The sequence below is a fragment of the Fusarium fujikuroi genome, chromosome FFUJ_chr02 (assembly GCF_900079805.1).
Source record: "Fusarium fujikuroi IMI 58289 draft genome, chromosome FFUJ_chr02".
NCBI classification, from domain to species: Eukaryota; Fungi; Ascomycota; class Sordariomycetes; order Hypocreales; family Nectriaceae; genus Fusarium; species Fusarium fujikuroi.
Genome location: NC_036623.1, coordinates 5008051 through 5031296, shown reverse-complemented (window position 1 = coordinate 5031296; position 23246 = coordinate 5008051). Strand labels below are relative to the sequence as shown.

Here is a 23246-nt window from a genome sequence, read left to right as displayed (position 1 = left end):
GCGGCAGGAAATGGTATATAATCTTAAGTTATTTGGTTTTTGAGAATCCTTTATGGTATCTAGCTATAAGTATGATAACTTTATGCTTATAGAGGATATTTTATATCTCTCTATTAGCGGTATTTCTGTGCTGTAGGGTAAGCAGCTCTAATGACTGGGCGGCTTGCCTACTACTTAGATGTATTATAAATAGCAGATATTTAAGAAATTCTTTTAAGTACTTACTATAATGCCAAGCTTTCTTTTTGAGAATCTTAGGCTTACTTCTAGACTTCTCCTTAAACCAGGCTTTTTGCAAAACTGTGTTAGTCTATACTTTGCGGAATATCTAGCTATTACTTTCTGGTATTAGCTGAAAAAGGTTATTTATAAATAAATGGCCTATACTGGTATCTGCTGTATTATTAATAAGCTTATCCTATAGGATTTGTGGCAATTTAAGTTTAAGAGGTAATTGATCTTTATACTTATTATATAAAAGTAGATGCCTATATAGTAGTGCCTTAGCTTATAGTAGAGCAGTCTGTAGTATAGACTGGATGTTAAGAATACTGACCTAAATGCCTTTATATATTGCCTTCTTATTATCTTAATTAATTGAATTTAGTATAGCCTGCTGACTGCTAGCTGCTATGCTGTAATTGTAAAGCTAAATAATAAATTGTGTTAGTGTAGTATCCTAGCCTTTAGTGTTGCTAACTAGAAACTAATATATTATTTTAGATATAATTTTAAAGTGACCTGGGCTTTTGTCTTTAGCCTCTTGTCTGGCCTGCCTTTACTCTACTTTCTGCTAGATATATAGAGCCCTCTTATTGACTGTATACTTAATAAGAAATACTTAGGAGATTGCTATAATAGCTAACAGTTTGGGGGTAAAATTTATAAAATTCTTCTATATTTTATTATCTTTGATACTTAGAATAGTTAAGAAACTGATAAGAATGCTATTATACTTGGTGACTTTAGTAAAATAATTAAGAATAGAGATATAGAATATAAGGGTAGTGTCCTTAAGCTGTTAATATAATTTAGTAATCTGCAATAATGTTAGTATAGGCTTAACTTTATTATTAATATTAATAAGTTCTATTATATAATCTATTATTATATTAAAAGCAGTATCTTGGCTTTTGGTTAGCTTAAATGGTGGCCGGTTTAAGATGTTTTTATAAAAAATGGCCTAAACTGTATAGGTAAAGAATTAAAGATAGATGGCAATATACTTTTCCTAAGTCTGTTGCTTAAACTGGAAGTAAAAGGGCGTATTATATTCTTTATATAATTCTTTACAATTTACTTTAAACAGCATATTCTATGAGACTATACTTAGCCTAGTTATACTAGCAGCTTTCTAAATAAGGCGCCTAATAGCTGTATATATATACTAAAGCTTAGTATTATCTTTAGCTGTAGGGTTATCTGGCTTTATAATATACTTTAATGATGTAAGGCCCTTTAGATACTGTTTCCTGTTGCTAAAGTCTTTTAAGTAAGTAGTCAATCCTAATTGATAAAGCTATAAGTTTAGTGCAGCTAAGTTACCCATCTCTTTAATAGTCTCTATCTCTTTCTTTTAGGCCTCTTTAGATCTTACCTAAAAGACTTAGGTGGCTTATTAAGTAGCTATATCTTCCCTTACCTACTTAGCACCTAGACTTTTTAGATTATAACCTCTTGCTACCTTAAAGTATTTACTATATAGGCCTTTAGTAAAGAGCTGTTAATAGAATATGCTATCTCTCTAGTATATTAAGCCTGTATCTGCTTTAATAGTATTGGCTTTCTATAGGCCAGGCCTTAGGTCTAGCTTAACCTTATATACTTTCTAGAGGTATTTATTTCTTTATTTTGGGTTTATACTTACAGTCTGGCATTCTATAGTAAAGATATATTAAAACCCTCTGCTTTTAGGCTTGCTAAGTGTTTTGATTGGTTAATTAGTATCTGGTATAAGCGGTAAAGCTAATATCTCCTTATTACTTTTAATAAGGTTAAGTGCTTTAGCCTATAACTTAACTTTATTAATATCTTTCTTTATAAGTCTATGTGGTTTATTGCGAAGATATGCCTGGATTTTTCTGTATATAACTATATACTTATATAACCTATAGTACAGAAGGTATAGGTTATTTATATAGTTAAAATATTCTATTATATTAACTTAATATTAATAGAAATGTAAGAATAAATTAGAGACTATCTTTTCTAAAATTAATAGCGGCTTAAACCCCTTTTACCTGCTTTTAAGGTAAACTTACTTTTTTTCTATTAATGAGAGTTAATATAAGTGTAACTGCTATATCTCTGTGCGGCAGTTGAGGCAAGCTTCTAATTAGGTGCTGCATATAGGCTACCCTTGCTAACAGACTTATATTAAATCTAATATCTATAGTTAAAGCTAGTAATAGAAGCACTTTTATAATAAAAAAAACACTTTATTATAATCCTGTTATTGAAATTTATATACTTATAAGTTTTTATAAAGATTGTATTATATCTTATAGGCAAACTGGAGTTTGTTGGTTACCTTAGATTTAGTTTATTGGTTGCCCTATATTATGCTAGCGTTCTTTTATTTCCTACTAAAATTAGTTTGTCAGTTGCTAAACGACGCGAGGGATGCCATTAGGGCTATCTAGCCTGTTTAGAAATAGTTAAAAATAACCTTTTATTTAGGTAAGGAATAGGATTATATTGCTTGCCTATCCTTTAAATGGTTCTGGCTTAGGCGGCTTAAGTGCTTCTCTAGGATCCCTTTTATAATATTTATGGTTGCCCTTTTTGTTATTAGTAACAGGCCGTGCATTCATCTGGGCTTACAGTATATTAATAGTGTTATAAAGCTGTTAGATTTTAGCTACTATTTTAGTATTGTTAGGTAGTGCTTTAGTATAAGGGGGTGCTAGGGTATTAGTATTACTAGATATCTTAATAGTATAGTATTGCTTAGTGTATATATAATATATACTAAATAAGAGCTATTAATATATAATAGTTATAGGTTTTAAATAGGAAACTAGTCTATATTAGGTTTTTATATTTATAGAAACGTAAGGCATATATATTAAGCTTGGCTTAGTTATTATGTCTCTTAATAATTAAGTAATGCAGGTCAGGCTTATTGATATAAAGAAGTTTTATTAATAGCTAGTAAGCTAAGTTCTATTTACTGCTAAATGAATATATATATATACTGTAATATATATAAGTCAAATGTAGTCGGTTCGACTCTATTTGTATCTATTTATTATGCAAGTCAAATGGCGTGCGTTTAACTGTTATAGGGTAGGTAGCTTTTAATTAATGAAAAATAGTGGGGGTGCATGTATACGTGCGTAAGACTGTGTTGGGTCGTAACATTTAGTATAAAGAGGTGCTAAGGTACTAGCATTACTAAATATCTTAACAGTATAGTATTACTTAGTGTATATATAGTATATACTAAATAAGAGCTATTAATATATAATGGTTATATATTTTAAATAGGAAACTTAATTTATATTAGGTTTTATATTTATAAAAATATAAGGTATATATACTAAGCTTAGCTTAGTTATTATGTCTCTTAATAACTAAGTAATATATATTAGGCTTATTAATATAAAGAAGTTTTATTAATAGCTAGTAAGCTAAGTTCTATTTAGTGCTAAATGAATATATATATATACTGTAATATATATAAATTAAATAAGGTCAGTTTGACTCTATTTATAACTATTCGTTATATAAGTTAAATGGCATGCATTTAACTGGTATAGGGTAGGTAGTTGCTGATTAGGCAAGAAAATAGTGGGGTGTGTGTGTATGTGTGTAAGACTGTGTTGGGTTGTGACAGTAAATTAAAAAGTTTAATAATAAATTAAAAAGTTAAGTAGTAAATTAAAAAGTTAAATAATAAGTTAAAAAGTTAAGTAATAAGTTAAAGAGTTTAATAGTAAATTAAAGAGTTAAATAATAAGTTAAAAAGTTAAGTAATAAATTTAAGAATTAAATAGTAAATTAAAAAATTAAAAAATAATTTAAGTATTTATAATTAAAATTAACTTTAATATTTTAAATTAATTATATACTATATTAGCTAACTTTAAGTATAAAGCTAATATAAATTTTAGCTAATTAGCTATTTAACTTAATATTAAATAATTAAATATAAAAACTAAAATAAAATTACTTATTTTAATAATTAATTTATAGTAAATTATTTATAAATAATACTTAAGGCAATAAGGTATTATTAAGTAGGTTAAATTAATATAGCTATTATATTTATATTATTTAATATAATATAATATAGTTTAAATAAAAACTATTAATATATAATAGTTAATTCCTAACTGTAAATAAATTAAGCTATATTAAGTTTATTATTAATAAATTATATAAAGTATAATATTAAGTAGTTATTAAAGTATTATATCTTTTAATAGTAAATTTAATATATATTAGGCTTAATTAATATAAAGAAGTTTTATTAATAGCTAGTAAACTAATTTACTAAAAGTGTAAATAAATATAAGCTATATATTACTAATTATAAGGTACTTAATAATACTTCTTTTTAAGGACTGAAATATTAATCCTTTAGTTTTAGACTAATATTATTATATTTTAATTCTATTTTAACTAGTTAAATAAAATAAATTAAAAAAGATTTAATTAATCTAGCTTTAATTAATAGAGGTAGTAAAGAATTTTATAGGGTTATATATAATATAACTATAAGGGTTATAACATTTTACTCCTTTTACCTAAACTTCTTTAAGGTATTTTAGTCTTTTTTAGCCTCTTTCTCTCTTTTAATTAAAAAGGCTTTATAGCTTACTTTAGCTTTTTATATATCTAGCTATAATATTAATACTAGCTAAATACTTACTATTACTATATTAATAAATAAGGTATTAAACTAAATATAATTTATTTAAATAATACTATAGGCATTTATCTATAACTTTAATAGAATTAACCTTAAAGCTATAATAAAATTAAAAAACTATTAATTTGCCTTTTTAGCCTTTTATAGGCCTATATTTTAGGCTTTATTAATTAAAGTCCTTTATTACTTAAGTTAATTACTTACTTCTTTATAGATTATATATTTTTAATATAGGGGTTTTACTAAAAATTTTCTATATATTTAATAAATTTCTTATTTTTACTTTATTTAAGTTAAGAAGAATTTATTATAAATAGATTAAACCTATTTTATTAAAGTATTATCTTTTAAAAAATAATACTTTATAATCCCTTTATTTATTATATTTAGTACTTAATTTTAAATAATAAATATCTTTCTCTTTAAGTTTTTATAATTCTTTAAATATATCTTATATATTGCCTTTATTATAGTAACTATTTAATAATCTTTCTCTATAAGGTAAGGTATTTATTAAATTTATATTTTATATTTAGTATAATTTCTATTTAATTTAATAACTAAAGGATTAACTTTCTATATAGCTATCTTTTATATTAAGGAAAATAATACTTTTATAGTAATTATTACTTAAGTAGCTATAGCACTTTACTATTTTACTGCTAATATATTAAAAGGTATAAATATAATTACCTTAAGGGTAGGCTTATTAAATACTATTAAGTTAATATAGGCCTATAGATCTTTATTCTTTAATTTAACCTTTAGGGCCTTATATTAGCTAATTTACTTATTACTAAATTTAAGCTTAATTATCTTATTAATTATTATTTTAAATATCTTTAATAAGTATTAGGCTTTCCTTCTTAATTATACTTATAGTAGTTTTTTTTATAAATAAGACTTTTAATTATTAAAAAGCTTATATATTTTCTTTTCTTAAAAAAGAAGAAATTCTATATTTAAATGCCTTAACTTTTAATATCTTATTAAAGTTTTACCTAAATATAAGTAATTATTTTATTCTCTTAATTTAATATATAGCCTATATTACTGCTAGCCTAGCAGTTAGGAAAATCCTTATAAATTTAAATTTAAGATATATTTAATTATAATTTATTTTTTTTAATTACTTAATTTTTAATTATTAAGGATATAATTAATATAAGCCTAATAACCTTTAAATTAATAGTAAAAGGTCTAAAATAGAATATTATAAAAAAATATAGCTTATTATAAACTTAATTTTAGGTTTTCTTAATAGACCTAAAATATAAGATTAATATAAGCCTTAATAGTAAATTATAATATATTATTTAATTAAAAATTAATTAATTAAATAGTATTAATATAAAGTAAGGAATTTTTATTTTACTTACTTATTTATCTTACTTCCTTATTATATATATTATACCTTTATATATTAATTTATATAAATAAATATATTTCTATTTATTAATTTTTATAAATAGTATTTAAGAGATATTTATTATATAAAGTTAATAAAAGTAAAATATATTATAAAAAAAAGTATTTAAATAAATTAAAATTAAATATAAATAATTATTTATAATTTATTATAATTTATTATAAAACTTACTATTTAGCTATTAATCTATTTTATATAGAAAATTAACTTTAGATTTTTATACTTTAAGTATATTAATATTTAAATTTTATCTATTAAAAAAGCTTTAAACTTTTAAACTATAATATTAAAAACTATAATTATATTAATAATTAAAATATAGAAATTTAATAATATAAAAATACTTAAGCTAATATAGAATTTATATTAATAGTAAATTCTTTAACTTTTTTTAATTTAAATTAAATATTCACCTTATTACTTTCTTAACTTAATAGCAATCTTAGCTATCTTACAGGGTAGACAATCCATCTTTAGCTGCGGCCTGCTTACTTCTCTTGGCAGACAATTTATTCCGTCCACTAATTGATATTACTACTGCGGTATCTTATTTAAGCCATTTCTCCCAGCTTGTGGGCTACATCCTAGCATAAATCCAAGTCAAGCAGGTGACATTAAGAGCGCCCTTGACCCGCCACACTCGCAGCGCGACCAATTATATATAGAGCCAAGTCTACGAAACTAACAGGTTCTCACCATTTATCTTGGCCTACAGAATCCGTAAGTCTAGAACTTTTAAGGATTTTCTTGCCAAGACTAACATATTTCACATGGCTTTTAACTTCAAGGAAGCACTACCAGCCCCAAATCCTTCAAGCTTACCAGGGCCACGATGTGAGAAGATCACCTGCCTGCTTTGGCATGCCGCATTAGCGGATCATTGTTCAGTTAAGTACATCAATCCTGCTCACTACAGTAATTAGCGTAAGATAGCCCTGTTTGCGATACTTGGCGGTATGATTTGTTTTTCAACCTTAGCGTTTTAGCCTTTTCTGTCGTGTGCTTTTATCTTATTCCTATTAAGAGGCACTGTTGGCATTACTTGTTTGTTAACATGCAATAAACAGTAACCACTAAAGCCTGTGATGACTTACAGTCGTGTCTATAATTGAAACAGTATCTAAACAATGAGCCCTAATGAGATGCATCTCATTAAAAGACCATGCTCCTTCACTCTCTGTATACAAAAGCGCAGCACATTATGTATCTGCGTGCCGCTTACGCCAAGAGTGGCGCGGTATGCAGGGGAACTAGAGGTGATTTTATTCTAGGCCAATTTTCAATGGATATCGGCAATCGTTTACCTAACCAATCATGAGCCAAGTTACAAGAAACCAATTTGCGAGAGAAATATAGCGAGGATGATTGCAAGATCCATGAGATTACTTGGTATAAGACATCCGCGCTCTCCAGTTTCACTACTCATTTCTGACCTCATTATTATCTACGCCTATCATTCTTTCTAGGCAAGCAGAATTGTTGAGTCTACGTTTGCCTCCCAAGTCATGGTTTTGCCCCAGATACTGACTGGGCTATTGTTCTCAGCTGTCCTGCCTGCAGTAGCCCTCCCTTGGCCACCTCTAGCCCAAGATGCGCCAGAGATATTTGAGTATAACTCCACCATTTCTGCTCGAGCAAACCCTGGCGACTTCTTTCTACGGATATTGCCCTTGGGAGCATCTATCGTGGCCGGAGATTACTCTCAAGACGCCAGCAAAAACGGGTTCAGAAAGTTTACCCGTGACAAGCTTGTCGAACAAGGATGGAAAGTGAACATGGTTGGTAACCGTAACTCGGGTAGTATGTCAGACAATGTGAGTTGCTAGCAAGGGAAATTCCAAAAAGACACAAACAACTAACTTAGATGGCAGGATCACGAAGGCATCTCAGGGCAGGTTGTCCAAGACATTGCGAAGCGTGGACGAGAGTCTGCCGCAACATGGTTACCCAACGTGGTACTAGTTAACGCAGGAACAAATGATGCCAACGACCGCAAGTCTGACGTTGATGCCGGACGAACGGGCCTCCAGATGAAGGAGCTCATAGAAGGTATCTTTGCAGAGGTCCCCCAAGCTGTCGTGGTTCTTTCTACTCTACTGCCAAAGGGTTCGAATGCAGACTACGTGGAAAAGATTAACAAACAGTACCGGACAGTCTATCGTCAGTTCGTTCCCTTAGGAGAGGATGGTAAGGAGGAGTCGAATCCGCAGTTTAAAGTCGTCTTGGCTGAAATGCAGCCATGGTTGAGCATTGGAGATATCCACGACGGGACACATCCAACCATTTATGGTGAAAGAAAGATGGCAGCCGCCTGGGTCTGGTTAGTATATCCTTTTGCACTTCTGTCGCCACTTAGACTGACATGACAGGGCGATCGGTGTTGCCAACGACCGAGGTTGGATTAAAGAACCCAAGCAGAGCAGCCTCTTCAAGGATGGCGAGAGCTCTAGAACTTGCCGTAAAAAGTTTGGAAGCGGCGCGTCGGACCCCAGAAGCGGTCGGCAGATTCTCTTTGCCAGCGACCCAGCGATTCGCGACGACGGAACCTACCGGCACAAATCTCAGCTTCGAGATGACCGCAAGGGGTCCTTCACCAATACAATCGGCGGTGGGCCCGACAAGGACATGACCAAGACATCTGATATGTGGTTTGCCCAACTCGTCAACCTGAAGGGTTCACCCAAGGGCGATGAGCGGGATGAGCTGATCCTTGCACCCTCAGACAAGTCGGATCGTAGATTCACTGTCTATGTAAACAACGGGAACGGAGAGTTCAACGACGGGTTCTCAATCGATCCGAAAATGAGCTGTTCCAACGCTCGTGAGTACATTAACTCTGCTCCATTTTAACATACTGACAGGTGATATCAGATATCAGATGGGGGGATGTTAACGGTGACGGTTTGGATGATTTCATTTGTATTCAGACCAACGGAGAGTTGTAAGCTTACAAAATGCACCATCTATTAGCAGTCATCATGGGGCTAATGATGAACTTTAGATACGTCTCCATCAATAAGGGTGGAAGCCCGCCTACATTTCAGAACGTCGGCCTTGTAAGTCATTTCAAACCATGGTATTGAAGCATCGCAAGCTAATCCGTTGGTGCAGTACAAGGGGCAAGAGATGGGCCTCGGCCGCGATCGAGTACGCCTGGGAGATATGGACGGTGACGGTCGCTTAGACTACTGTGTTATCTCGAATGCTGGCAATATTCAGTAAGTCATGTTATATGCTTTCATCTAATACCAAAGACGCCTGATCTGACCGGTTTCAGTTGCTGGCGCAATGGAGGTATCGGAGACAAGGCCGCGTACTGGCAAGACATGGGTCAGGGATCACATATCTTTGCGTCCCAGAACACAGGAGATATGCGAGGCGTACAACTTGGTTAGTATTTTCTCCCTCAATACTATCAACTGAAGCTAACATAATGAAGTCGATATGAACGGGGAGTACGTTTGGACGCTACCTCTTAGTGTATTAACGTTGGAACACATACTGACCATAATACAGCGGCCGCTATGACTGGACATGGATGAGCAAGGAGGGCCAAGTCAAGACGTAAGTAGACCACTGAGGGTATGAATTACGCACATGCTAACTAGAATGGACAGATTCATCAACCAACGAGGAGACGGCAAGGGTATGAAACCATTCTGGCGAGGGGCCGGAATAACGCATCCTGGCCGTGGCTTTAATATTGGTGAAGACCGCGAGTTCATCAAGTGGGGCCGAATATTTAGCGGACGCCCTTCATATGTCAACTGGCAGCGCGAAGGTTTGCTTTGCAATGGAGGTGTAACGTGCCGAATCACTTACCAGGTTTGGGAGAACCAGGGAGAGGGGGGTACTTCACAAAAAGGTTTGTCATTCCTGAAGCCGACATGTTGGCCCATGCTAACTGTTTATAAGGTGATGGTATCTTCTGGGGCGACACAACTGGTTCCGGCGTAGACGACTACGTTTGGATCTCCATGCACGGAGAAGTCAATGTGTTTGTCAACAAGAATACGCGGAGCAAACACGACTTTTACGAAACTAACGCTTGGGGAACGCCATCTATGATCAATACAGGGCTCCCGCGCCGGGCATTGCACTTAGCTGATTGGGACGGAGATGGTAAAGACGACATCATAGGCGTGACTGACCTCAAGACTGGTGCACTCAAGGTGTGGTATAGTCGGTACAACGACGGAAAGCATAACTGGGATGCACAGCTTATCCCCAATCCGCCTGGCAGGGAATGGTGCACTCAGGGCTTTGGACGACTGCCTTTTGACAACGCCCACTATTTTGCCGATCTGACGGGCTCTGGCAGAACGGATTACATCTGTATGGCCCCAAGTGGCCAAGCCTGGGCCTGGCTCCGAGGTAAGGACGGTGTTGCAAAGCCTTCAGGGCAGATCAAGTACACGGAAGACCTAGACCGGGCCAACTTTCAGTTTGCAGATATCAACGGTGACGGCAAAGCCGACTTGATCCACAAAGACAAGTTCAGCGGCGACACCCAAGTTTGGTATTTTGACAGGGTTGTCTCTGAGGCTGAGCGACCTGGAAACTCGGGTAGCATCATTAAATGGGATCGGCCTGAGAGGTTGTTCCGTGGATCGGTCCGGGGACCAGATACTCACTACCCACGTCTGAACAACCAAGGTCGCGCTGACATGGTCTATGCCAAGGCCACCAATGCACAGGTAAGCCTTGGAGTTGATCCTGCTCTATACATAAATGGACTATACTGACCGACCTTGCGCTGCAGGCTCACATCTCGTTCAACGTATGCCCCGCAGGAGGAGATGATGATGAGAGAGATGCAGACCTCCCCACATACAGGCCCCCAGAGCTTTCTCCAGACCCTGAAGGCGACTGGTTCTGTGGCAAAGGTAACGGAGCCAAGTGGACTACCAGTCTCTGGCGCGAACATGGTGTCGGTACCTGGCTAAGGCAGAGAACCGATCTCTACAGCGCGGCTGAGAACAGCTGGCCCAACGATGACGCGAAAGGCGTCCCACGTATCATTGCCGAATACGATGTCTTCAATCGCGATCGTACCTTCAACTGGCATACATCCTGTCGAGCGTGAGTCGTGACTCTATCCTTCCTCTGACAAACAAGCAAGATATTTACTAACACAAACAAACTCAACAGAATCAGCGACTCTTGTGACTTTGTCAATCCTCTTGAGGAGGCAGACGATTGCTCGAAACACCAGGAAAGAGCCTTTGCCCTTTGGGCCATGGGAAACTTTGCCCTGTTCCAGCAAAAATGGTACAAGGCAGTCAAGGATGGGTAAGACCAAGTTCCTTCATTATGCCCTTGACAGACTTGTTTACTAACAGCTTTAACTCTGTTCCAGCGTGGACTCTGCATCCAAGTCATCAGGCGCTATTGCCGACAAATTCTTACCTGTATCGGCCGAGGATGCGCTTGCTAACCCGGCTGCGTGGCTTACTATCGTAGCTGGCATGTTCACCACAATAGGTGGTATCGCCCCTGGAATGCTTGGTAATGGTGTCAACTTTGTTGCAGGTGTTTTGACCATTGGCGCTGGCGCTGCCTCGTTTGGAGCAGACTCGACTGAGCCGAGCCCGCAGTTCAAGTCATTTGCCAGCCTGGACAAGGCCCTTGGCGATATGGTTGAATGGACAAGAAAGGCCATGGCAGCGCAATTCAACCGCTACTTCGTTGAGACGCCACCCAACAATGATAGGCCCCGTGGCTCGGAGCTGGCTCGCGCTATTGAATCCGGTATCTGGGCCAACCAGGATATTGCGCAGGCTGACTCGGAAACCATATGGGATAGCGGAAGGGTTCAATCCATGATTGAGGCTGCTATGATCAGTGAGATGTGGAATACCGGAGAGGTCGCTATCTTCAAATGGTCCAAAGATCACGACTTGGCTAAATGGGGATTCAACCCATGCTTTGATGGTAACAAGCACGACTTGGACAAGTACGTCGCCTGTATCAACGGCCACAACTATCTCATTGTAAGTTCCAAGGTTCTATGGCAGGCTTAGCAAAGTAAAGTCTCTAACATCTTTGTCAATAGGCCAAGCAGATCACCAAGGATGAGCAAGGTGATGCCAGAAACTGGCCAGATATCGGATCGGACGAGGAATCACTCAAGGAGTACAAACTGGATCACGCTACTGTTATCAATGCCGCAGAGAGGACACAAAACCGAGCTGACCGCTTTATTCCCCGTGGAATTGACAACCTAGGAGAGCTCTTCACCGAGGCTTCTACACAGCCTGAAGGAGACCGCTCCAAGTACTTAACCTACTTCAACGTTCCAGGTATGTGTTTATCATGGCGATATCTCACATTTCATGTCATCTCGCTGACTAAGTAATAGTGTGCAATCTCAACGACGTGAACAACTTCGACAAGTACCAGGATCACCTGTCTGGGGAAGTCCAGTTTTGCACGAGTGAGAAGACTGCAGGAAATCTTGTACCATTTTGTGTCGCCCATATGCTTGCCATCAACTGCAGGAAACTCAGCTTACCAGGAGGGGAATGGCCTTATCAGAACGACATTGTCGCTTGAGTGGGATAACGCGCAATTTGTTCAGCTCAGGCAGGCCGGCAAAGGTCTTTTCCGTCTTGTTTAGTTTCATGATGGGGGCGGGTAGAGGGATTGATTGGATATCAGGGTTGATTGACCCCCAATCTACGAACCCAATCCTGTCAATTAGATGGGGAATTACTCCTGGTCGGCATTTCAGCACGGCTTTTACATGGTATTGTCTCCTTGCTCTCAGAGACTATACCGAGATCCAACACTGTTAGAATCAGATAGTATAGTATACTGACCGAAACGTGACATTCTGAGTATTCAATCAATCAAGAACAATCATTGCCCTTAGCTACCTTTCCTGTCATAAGATCTCCGTCAATTCTAAGACAGAAGTTTGATAATTGCTCATTGAACCGTTTTAGCTCATTCATCGGCAGTCGGAGAAGCTGAGAAACCATGGCAAGGTTAGTGCAGTGATCCAACACCCTTTGGACATAGCACAGTCACATCCATTGGCTGTTTCATCCTAGTTGAGTTGGTCGAGGTCCACTGAAAAGCGCAACCCGGCTACGGACAGGGGATGGGGAAAACACAACAAAACAGTTCGCAGGGACTCCGGTGCTTTTCACTCAACACCCTGAATTTGACCAGAGGAATAACTGAGCTTGTCAACGATAACTCGATGAATGAAATGGTAAGTTTCTCTTCCATCGTTTGAATGATGAGTATACAACATCAAACCAACATATTACGAGCTTGAAGCAACTCAACATGACTTGCCTTTGACCCCGCGCCATCAGAAACGGTTAGCATACTAAAACTTACAGCATAGTAAGTAGTCTTCGCGGTTCTTCCCGTGGCATGTGAGGGGAAGTGGATCTCAAGCTGACCATGTGATGGCGGAAATGCGCTTCCGTTGTTACAAGCCGTTTAAGTTGCCGTTTTATCCGTTGGGGGTTGAAAACTCGAGTCAACCATCACTGTCAGCCTATAACCATCGATCCAAGGTACGCGAAGGACCTTATGAATTAAAGAAGAGTAGAGCAGGGCTATATACCGATGTATCCGTAAATCCATACGATTAAGTACTCCTTTACCAAGGTATAGCGCGCGGTCTGCGGAGGCTCTTGACTAGAAGTAAATACTCTGTTACGACTTTATCCCAGGAACCTTTCCTTATCTGAAACTTGTTGACACTAGTGTCTATAAATGTATCCAATATTCATCTTACTAACTCCCAAGGCCTCGGTCTTATTATCTTAAGGAACTAATAGTAGCCATTTGAGATTGTCTAATTAAGGGACTGCAAGTTATGGATAGATATACTTTGCCTAATACAGAAACGTTGCTAGCTTTTAAAAGGTCAAGCTAACACTGTCGGAATTCTCGCCGATGGCATTCATCCTTGCAAGTTCTTCTCTCAGGCCCTCAGGTAACATAACACTTCTGACACGAGAACCTGCTAATGCCATACATTCCCGTTAGATGTTTTTGACCACCCTAGCTAGGGTACCCCAAACTGCTTTTTGAGCTAGCACACTTTGACACATCGAATTGCCTGGGGCCCCAGATTCCCCCACACATTATCAACAGATTTAATGAATGGGGTTTGAGATTTACAGGTCTTAACTACACTCCCCAGCGCCCCCTTGTAATATATTAACTTGCTTCGCACTTGCAACACTGATGATCTAGATTTCTTCAATCATTCATCATTCTCCAAGTCTCCAAACCTTTAAGCAACATCTTTACATCTCAACTACCTGAAGTTCAAAGGTTTAGACATTATGTCAAAGAATGTTGAGGAAGACAATGTCACCGCCGCTCCCACGGCTGAGCACACCGACCGCATAGATAACATCACTCCTGTTAAGGCAACCGATAACGCGGCCTTGTTCCTTAAGGAATTGTCCGCGACTGGACCTATCGTCTTTACACCTGAGGAAGAAAAGGCCGTTCTTCGAAAGATCGACTGGAGAATCTTGCCCCTCATCCTCATAGCCTATTTCTTCCAGCAACTGGACAAGTCAACTCTTTCATATTCCTCTGTTTTCGACATCGCCACTGACGCCCATCTTCACGGAAAGCAGTTTTCTTGGCTTGGTTCGTCTCTGTACCTTGCTCAGCTGGTTGCCCAACCTCTTGCTGCCTTGACTCTTGTCAAATTACCCACTGGAAAGGTTATAGCCGCTACTATTTTTCTCTGGGGTTCATCTCTCTGCATTATGAGTGCTTGTACATCTTTTAAGACGCTTCTGGTTATGCGTCTGTTTTTAGGAACTTTTGAGTCTCTTATTGGTATGCTGTGTTCCAAGTCTTGATTATGGCAAGTATGGGAACTTTGTTAACATGTTTATAGCTCCCTCTCTTATTGCTGTTACACAGATGTGGTGGAAGAGAAATGAACAGACTTTGCGAACCTCGTACTGGAGTGGTATGAACGGATTAACATTCATTATCGGCAGTCTCTTCACGTTCGGACTTGGTCACATCCAGAGCAGCACTCTCTTCTCCTACCAGGTAAGGTTCTCCTGAAAAACCAAAACTTCCCCCATTAACTAAGTCCCAGATCATCTTCCTCTTCTGTGGCCTCCTTACCGTTATCTACTCCATCCCCGTTTACTTCCTCATGCCCGACTCCCCAATGGAAGCGAAGTTCCTTAGCGACCGAGAAAAGGTTGTCACTATCGAAAGACTCCGATCGAACCAGATGGGTATTGTTTCCCGGCAGTGGAAGTGGGACCATGTTAAGGAATCTGTTCTTGATCTCAAGACCTGGTGCTGGTTCTTCCTCGTCATCACTATTTCCATCCCCAGTGGTGGTATTAGTACTTTCGGATCTCTTATCGTCAAGTCCTTTGGCTATAATAAGTTCCAGACCGTCCTCTTTAACATCCCCTTCGGAGCAGTCCAGTTTTGCGCCATTATTGGGTCCGGTTGGCTCGCCACCAGGCTCGGCCGCAAGGGTCCTGTCATTGTACTTCTTTGCATCACTCCCATTATCGGATGTGTCTTGCTTCTGACGATCCCCCACACTCCTGACAAAAAGGGCATTCTGCTGTTCGCCTACTATATCGTAAGCGCTTCAGGTTCTTACTAGTCATGGAGAACATTGTTAACAAGTTTTTAGATCTCCGTCTACCCCGGAATCACGCCCCTAATCTTTGCTTGGGAAGCCCAAAACACTGCCGGTGATACCAAGAGAAAGGTTACCACTGGTGTCATGTTTGTTGGCTTGTGTACTGGTAACGTGAGTGACCCAGAAGAATCACACCTTTGACTGCGCATACTGACCAATTGCAAAGGTAATTGGACCTCTCCTCTACAGCACTGACCAAGCTCCTCTTTACCGCAGCGGTCTCATTTCCAACTTGTGCATGTTTGTCCTTGTTATAATTCTCACAATGTAAGCAATTCCCGACACCAACCATGTACAAGTAACTGATCAATAAAAAAGTATCATCACCCTCTATCTGATTCTTCTCAACAAATCCCACGCCCGCAGGCGCGTCGCCCTTGGCAAGTCCGAGGTACTCGTCGATCGATCCATGCTTCGGGGTTCTGCTGCCGCTGAGCTTGAGAGTAATGAAGAAATGGAGGCACATGAGCACGACTTTGAGGATATGACTGACATCAAGAACGAGGATTTCATCTTTGTGTATTAGCATAGGTCTCTGATGTATTATCAGTATACAGGGAAGATTCTGTATTGCTTTCAGAATTACTTAAAGTAGTTTATAGCTCAAATGGCAACAGAGATTCTTCAAATGTAGTTCTGAGGTGCATTTCATAATAGATTCCGGTCATTAGAGGTACAGCCTATTACGGGCATCACTCCCCACTTTGCTTTGTCCAGATTGCGTAAACACCTCACACCTGAGACCATTGCCTTAAGTAAGGCCATTTCCAACTATCGCCCTACATGCTAAGTGCTCATGCGCTCGCAGCCTGGGACGTACTTGACCTCTGGCGCAACCGCCCTGGGTTGGCACGGCGGAGCTGCCATTGGAGTTGCAATGGCTCTCCCAAGCCGACTGGTTGTGGCTGTAACGGGCGGTAGTAGTTTTGTTCAGTATTCCATCCACGGTGCACCCGATGGCGCGACGGTACAGCACCCCCTTTTTGACTGTGATTCTGAATGACAGAGGCTGGAAAAGCCCGATGCTGAGCGCCTCAACCGTTCATAAGAACGGGCACTCGAGCAGAATGGCCCAGGGACATCTGGCTGCCGAAGTTTAACCTTGGCGACCGGGTTGGCTAGCTTGCCCCTCGTCTTAGCGGCATCGATAAGAGAGGGGCGACTCTGGTTAGATGGCCCAGAAACTTGAAGGTTTTTCTTAGAAGAAATAAGTATCTCGGGCTTTTCGACAGAAGCCTACACGTTTTGCCACAAGCTGGAATATTCGAGTCAATAGGATCCTCTTTCCACAATCTCAAATAGTATATAAAGAGTCATGTGGTTAGTTACCCTAGACAAGCACTAATGGCAACTTGCTTGGCTAAGTGAAAACAAAACTGTAATGCATTGCTCCAGGTCCTGAACTACATACCGCTCTATCTGCTATTAGAAGTAGAGTGGTATTTAAATTAAAGCCTACTTCTATCTTTTTGTTTTTTTTAAAGAAAAACGGTTAGCCTGTTTAGACCGCGTCCACATAAATAATTTTTTTGTTATCTACTGGCTATATGTTAGGCATTATTTCTCCCTAATAAACTAACTATCGGGATAGGTTGTTCCGTGCCTAAATAGGTAAACCCAAAGGCTAATACCAATTTAGAAAGGCGTTAAAGTCCTTACCTTCAATTAAATATTTAAATTCGCTTTATACTTTATTTTATATTGCTCAGTCAGATCGTCAAGTCGCGTTATTGTCAAGACTAGATCAGGCTGTAGAAGTCATCACTACGTGTCTCAAATTCCAATCAGAGCTATGAGCATCCAGCCATACCAATCACCCTTAGAGCTTGTTGCCCAAGTGGCATCCCTTCCCCCACCACCGCACCTCCTCCTCTTTGGAGACTCTATCACACAAGGCGCATCTTCACTCCAGAGCGATCTGGCAAGACGGTATGTGCGCCGGCTTGATGTACTAAACCGGGGCTTCGGTGGGTACAACACCAACTCAGCTTTGGCACTGCTGCCGTCATTCTTCCCAGCAGTGGCACCGTCAAGAACTGTTCCTCGCGTCGCTGCTATGACGGTTCATTTTGGCGCCAACGACTCATGTAGCCCTGGCGAGCCTCAACATTGCGAACTCGACACCTTCAAAACAAATGTCCGGCGTATTCTGAACTGGGAGGGTGTCAGACTTCACAAGACCAAAGTACTCCTTGTGACACCGTCTCCAGTGGAAGAGTATCGGCTGCCACACGATGGAAAGGACAGGGCAGACCGAGTGGCGATGTATGCAGACGCGATTCGGGGTATTGGGAAGCAGGAAAATGTACCAGTTGTTGACCTTTGGACTGCAATGATGCGCACTACAAATCAGAAAGATAACGTTGTTGATGGAATCTTGCCCGGGTCTTCAAGGACAGTCCCCAGCATGGAGCTTGGGCGACTCTTCTACGATGGTCTTCACCTGAACGAAGAAGGGTATCGAATCTATATGGAAGAGCTTTTGCGTGTTCTTGAAGCGGAAGTTCCCGAATGTCGGATAGAAGGCACAGACGAGTGGTATCCTGAGTGGATTAGATTTCACCCCCCGGCAGTGTTGAGTGCAGCTAAAGATGAATCCTGACTTCCTTGAAAGAGGCTGTGAGATGAATGAGCCACTGTTTTCCATCCAAGAGAACATCTGAGAAGCTGCATAGAAATGCCTTTAGTGTAGAATAGTAACAGAGGGCATAAACAAAAAATAGCCTATAAGAATATCAAATTAAGAGTGCTAGCCACTATAGAACAAGAGTGTTGCAGAGATTTGACAGAAAGGCAAAGACAGTATATAGGCTAAAATAAATAAATAATCTGTTGCTACAAGTTCAGTTCACAAGAAGTAGTATATCCTGATTTCTTCTTTGCTCCTGGCACAGTCATTGAGGTTGACATTAATGTTGATGGATGATGCTGCAAAGAATTCGATCGTTTGGAGATCATTTTAGTTGAAGAGGCCAGGCGAGGTTTGGCGGCGGGCAGCAGCTGACACACTCTTTGCGCTTATGGCCTGGGCATGATCAATTACCACATCTTGGTACTCCTGCGTGCCATAGAATACTGCATAGTCATCGTAAGGGTTTGCGCCACTTGGAAGGTTTGTCCCGAATTGCCAAAAACTATCGTATGCAATATCACTGTCAATGATCGTTTGTTGCCACTGCTGCAGAACAGCTGTGCGATTTGAGGCTGTGCTCTCGACGCCATATTCCTCCATAACGATAGGTTTACCGTACTTGAGCGCCAGTGCTGCGTGATCACGGATCCATTGGTTGCCCCAGGGATACGTATAACCCCAGCCAATTGGGTACATATGGACAGTACCATAGTCAAGATTGGAGACCTTCAAATTGGCTTCAAAATCTATTCCCTCAGAGCAGGAGTAGGCGTAGCCGAGACTGGTGTCGTCAGAACAGAGCCAGCCTTCGTCGCCCAAGGACACACGATGTTTTGAGTCTAGAGATTTGATGAAGCTTGATAGATCTGTGGCCCAGCTAGTGAGTACACTGGTCTCGCAGTTCTGGCACCGTGGCTCATTGCAGAGCTGCCAGGAGAAGATTGCAGGAGAGTCTTTGTAACGATTGACGATGAAGGTCACATAGTCCTTGTAGGCTTTCTGAGCTTCTGCATGGGTCCAGAAGCTCTCGTGAGTGCACCCAAAGTAGGCACAGTAAGTGTTGATCCCGCCCAGGTCATCCCAGTTGTTCAGCATAGGTAGAACCAGCTGAATGCCGTGCTTCTCCGCGGCAGCAACAGCGGCGTCAAGGCGCGCGATGCCATTCGTCCCATAATTGATCGTGATGGTGTTCTTGGTCGTGTCGAGGAACTGAAAGTAAACAGGCTGGTCAGTTCCTGTGTTGGTGTTGCCAAATGCCCAGACGCGAGTGACCTTTAGTCCACTGTCAGCTATCTGAGACATGGCTTGTTCCACATCGTCATCTGAAGTGAGGTGGCTCATCCACCAGGTGTTGGTGCCAGCGAAGTATTGGCCCTTCCCATTGATGTTGAAGACCGGTGCTACTTCTCTCTGTCTATGTCGGCTCTTGGTGGCCGATGCCGCTGCAAGAGCAAACAGACTGAGTGGAGTGAAGATTCTCATAGCTATAAGATTCAAGTTGCTTGTAAATGGGGCTCGCACTATGCAGTGTGGCGGAACTGACTGGTGTTTGGCAATTACTGGTGATCAGCAGTAATATATATAATCATACATTAGTGTTATAGGACATTCATGGATGCTGGTGTAGTGAGGTAGACAAGGCACTCAAACATCAACCGGAGTTAGTTTGATTAACATGTCATAAGATCCGCACTGGAAATGGCAATATTCGTGAATATCATCTTAGGGTTGGACGGACCAAATCGGACCCTGGGACTTAATGGCTATTTTGATCGAACCGGGTTCCTTGGCAATAGTGCTGTTAGAAGTTAAGTAGAAGTGGATACTGAATTTTAGTGACCTAATATGCCGAATCTAAATTGTAATGACATCCAGACACTATATATCCCTTTATACTTACAGTCCCTATGTTTCAGTAAAAGAAACCTCCACTACCCTGTAGATTTCATATTAATCACATAATAGATAGTTCTTTGTTTCTCTATTATAAGTAGTACATATCGTTGTTAGACTCTTTACCCTTATTGTATTAGGTCTCTTCTACCGAGAGCCCATCACCATTCTTATCCCCGTCGGTCTGCCTCCCCGCATTCGATCATTCGATCATCTGATGTTGTATTGTGTGCTCTAATCGATCATCCCCCGCGGGGAAGTGGAGCGATGCTTTTGCAGCAGAGTTTTCGTACCTCAGGTCAACTAACCTATTCAGGCGCGGTCAGTCTCCATCCGGCCTCATTTAGGCTCGGTTCCCGCTTCTCGTGGAGACACTTCGGCGTGGTTGTGGGGCAGCATGTGCTGGCCAAGTGACCAATCCTAAATCACAAAAGACATAGCTGCAGCCATGGTCACGGATCACGGTCTCCTCCACCCAACTTTACTCGTTCAGGCGCGGCTAGCCTCGTCCCGAACTCGCATCCAACATCAACTCATGAATTCGGTTCAGTTAGGGTTGTCCCGTCCCCGCATCTAACAGAGTCGATTCGGCATGGATATGCCGCGTAAGAGCACACTGACTCGCAAGAGACATCCTTATAGATACTTAAGTTGTTGTAATCCACAGCATAATGCCTTCATTCTCTTTCTTTACCCGCGGAATTTCTCTTCAGCGATTCCCATACCATAATGCAGAAAGAAGACAATAAGGTCGAGGCCGTGGAGAAGGTCCCTGACTCGGCAGCTGCTGATCTGGCGACATCCAAGACAGCCAAAGTCGAAAATGTTGCCTATAGTGATGCCATTGCCAAGGATAACCTCTCTCCGCGCGCACCGTCCATCCTCAAGCTCTATGCGATTATTGCTCTTGTCACGTTGAGTAAGGAGCCTCACAACAATAAGCAGATACCCCACAGATATTGACCATCGATAGATAATTGCGGTAATGGCTTTGATGGAACTATCATGTCATCCGTTAACGCTATGGATCCCTTCCATAAATTCTTCGGCACCGAAATGCAAGGCTCTTCTATCGGAGCCGTCTTTGCGCTCTACAGCGTCGGAAATATTCTTGGTTGCCTTGTTGCCGCTCCTGCTGCCGATACTTTTGGGCGAAAGTTTGGTATGATGACCGGGTCAGTCTTTGTCATCATTGGTACAGTGATTCAAGCGGCGGCCCAGAATGTCGGCACATTCATGGCGGGGAGACTATTCCTCGGATTTGGCTGCACCATCGCGGTAACTGCATCTCCTATCTATCTAGTGGAGATGGCTTATCCGTCTTGGCGCGGAACTTTGGCTGGTCTGTACAATGTTGGCGGCTGGTATATTGGATCACTTGGTAAGTTCTTGTTGTAATTTAACTAGTTACACCGCCAAACTCCCTGTCCTTTGCTAACATGCTCCCAGCATCTACATGGACTGCCTATGGAACAGGCCGACTATCGTCTAATTGGTCCTGGAGGATCCCCATCATCATTCAAGTCGTCCCCGCAACAATCATCCTGTGCGGAGTATGGTTCATCCCGGAAAGTCCAAGATGGCTCATGAGCCACGGAAAGGAAGAGCAGGCTCGAACTGTGCTCATCAAGTATCACGGAGACGGAAATCCCGAATCCGCTGTTGTGAAGCTGGAGCTCGAAGAGATGCGTGCATCCATCGAATACCAGGCAGAAATCGAAGCCAGCCAAAAGTGGTGGGATTACCGCATGCTATTCGACAACAGGGAGAACCTGCATCGATTTTACTTGTTGTTTTTGGTCGCAATATTCTCCCAGTTTATCGGTGGTTCGGTAATCACCTACTACATGCCTGTCATTCTTGAGAATGTTGGCATTACCAGCTCTTCTCAACAGCTTCTGCTCAATGGGGTGAATGTCATTTTCGGCTTCTTCAGCGGCGTTGCAGGTTCGTTTGGCGTTGAGAAGTTTGGACGCAGGCCTTTGTTCCTTTGGGGTGAGTTGATTTCCACAGCCGTTTCATGTAAAACTATGACTGACCTCCCCAGGCACCTTTTTAACAGGCCTCGTCTATATACCCATCAACGTTATTGCAGCCAAAGCTCATGGTCATGTTGACACATCTACTGGCTACGCCTTCATTGCAATGATTTTCTTATATGGTATTTTCTGGTCTTTCTGCTGGACGCCTCTACAGTCTTTGTACCCAAGCGAGGTGCTGCGCAATGACATTCGAGCTAAGGGTATGGCCGCTTCTGGCTTCTTCAGTGGTGTTTCAGGCTTCATCAATACCTATGCCACGCCAGTCGCTCTCCAGAAGATCGGCTGGAAGACATACACTATTTTTCTCATCCTGCATTTTGTGGAGTGGGGAATGATGTATTTCGCTCTCGTCGAAACCAAAGGCCGGTCTCTGGAGGAAATCGATGAGATTTTCAAGTCTCCCAATCCTGTCAAAACCTCCAAGCAGAAGCACGAGGTCTTCATCAAGGAGGGTGCAGGTGTCACTGCCGACTTGGGGGCAAAGGAAGCCTAGATGGGGCTTGTGTCTCAGGGGGCAAGATTACAGCCGTTGAACATCGCGAGGTAAGGTGATTTGCTAGCTATGGATTTTTAACGTGTTGCTTTCAATGCCAAAGCTGAGTTGATGAGTTCTGATGCCAGTCGTTTTGGTATCATGGAAAATGGCCGCTTTGGGGCAGGCCCAGGTCTTCCAAGTTTATTAGTACTCGTGTCGAGACTCAATTTATACA

The 23246-nt window shown here is 40.4% G+C and overlaps 5 protein-coding genes; 4 read left to right on the top strand and 1 right to left on the bottom strand.

Moving 5' to 3' along the window:
- Positions 1-7810: 7810 nt before the first annotated feature.
- FFUJ_03702 (related to acetylxylan esterase) lies at positions 7811-12860 on the top strand (the record flags this gene model as incomplete). XM_023573097.1 has 16 exons in its annotated part: positions 7811-8119; positions 8177-8625; positions 8675-9126; positions 9177-9246; positions 9307-9361; positions 9417-9523; positions 9583-9695; positions 9745-9760; positions 9822-9869; positions 9923-10170; positions 10221-11002; positions 11068-11387; positions 11457-11597; positions 11665-12298; positions 12361-12607; positions 12667-12860. The coding sequence occupies 16 exons, from the start codon at positions 7811-7813 to the stop codon at positions 12858-12860; spliced, it is 4185 nt and encodes a 1394-aa protein (XP_023427208.1).
- A 1757-nt stretch (positions 12861-14617) lies between these two features.
- FFUJ_03703 (related to allantoate transporter) lies at positions 14618-16495 on the top strand (the record flags this gene model as incomplete). XM_023573095.1 has 6 exons in its annotated part: positions 14618-15128; positions 15190-15350; positions 15400-15906; positions 15961-16080; positions 16136-16236; positions 16288-16495. 6 exons carry the CDS (start codon positions 14618-14620, stop codon positions 16493-16495), a joined length of 1608 nt encoding a protein of 535 aa, XP_023427107.1.
- Positions 16496-17761: 1266 nt separating this feature from the next.
- Positions 17762-18571, top strand: FFUJ_03704 (related to GDSL Lipase/Acylhydrolase family protein; the record flags this gene model as incomplete). The annotated part of the gene is made up of 1 exon (XM_023573094.1): positions 17762-18571. One exon carries the CDS (start codon positions 17762-17764, stop codon positions 18569-18571), a length of 810 nt encoding a protein of 269 aa, XP_023427106.1.
- Positions 18572-18928: 357 nt separating this feature from the next.
- On the bottom strand, positions 18929-20083 carry FFUJ_03705 (related to beta-mannanase; the record flags this gene model as incomplete). Its single annotated transcript, XM_023573093.1, has 1 exon — positions 18929-20083. One exon carries the CDS (start codon positions 20081-20083, stop codon positions 18929-18931), a length of 1155 nt encoding a protein of 384 aa, XP_023427105.1.
- Positions 20084-21223: 1140 nt separating this feature from the next.
- On the top strand, positions 21224-23029 carry FFUJ_03706 (related to lactose permease; the record flags this gene model as incomplete). XM_023573092.1 has 4 exons in its annotated part: positions 21224-21413; positions 21468-21875; positions 21944-22489; positions 22542-23029. 4 exons carry the CDS (start codon positions 21224-21226, stop codon positions 23027-23029), a joined length of 1632 nt encoding a protein of 543 aa, XP_023427104.1.
- Positions 23030-23246: the final 217 nt, after the last annotated feature.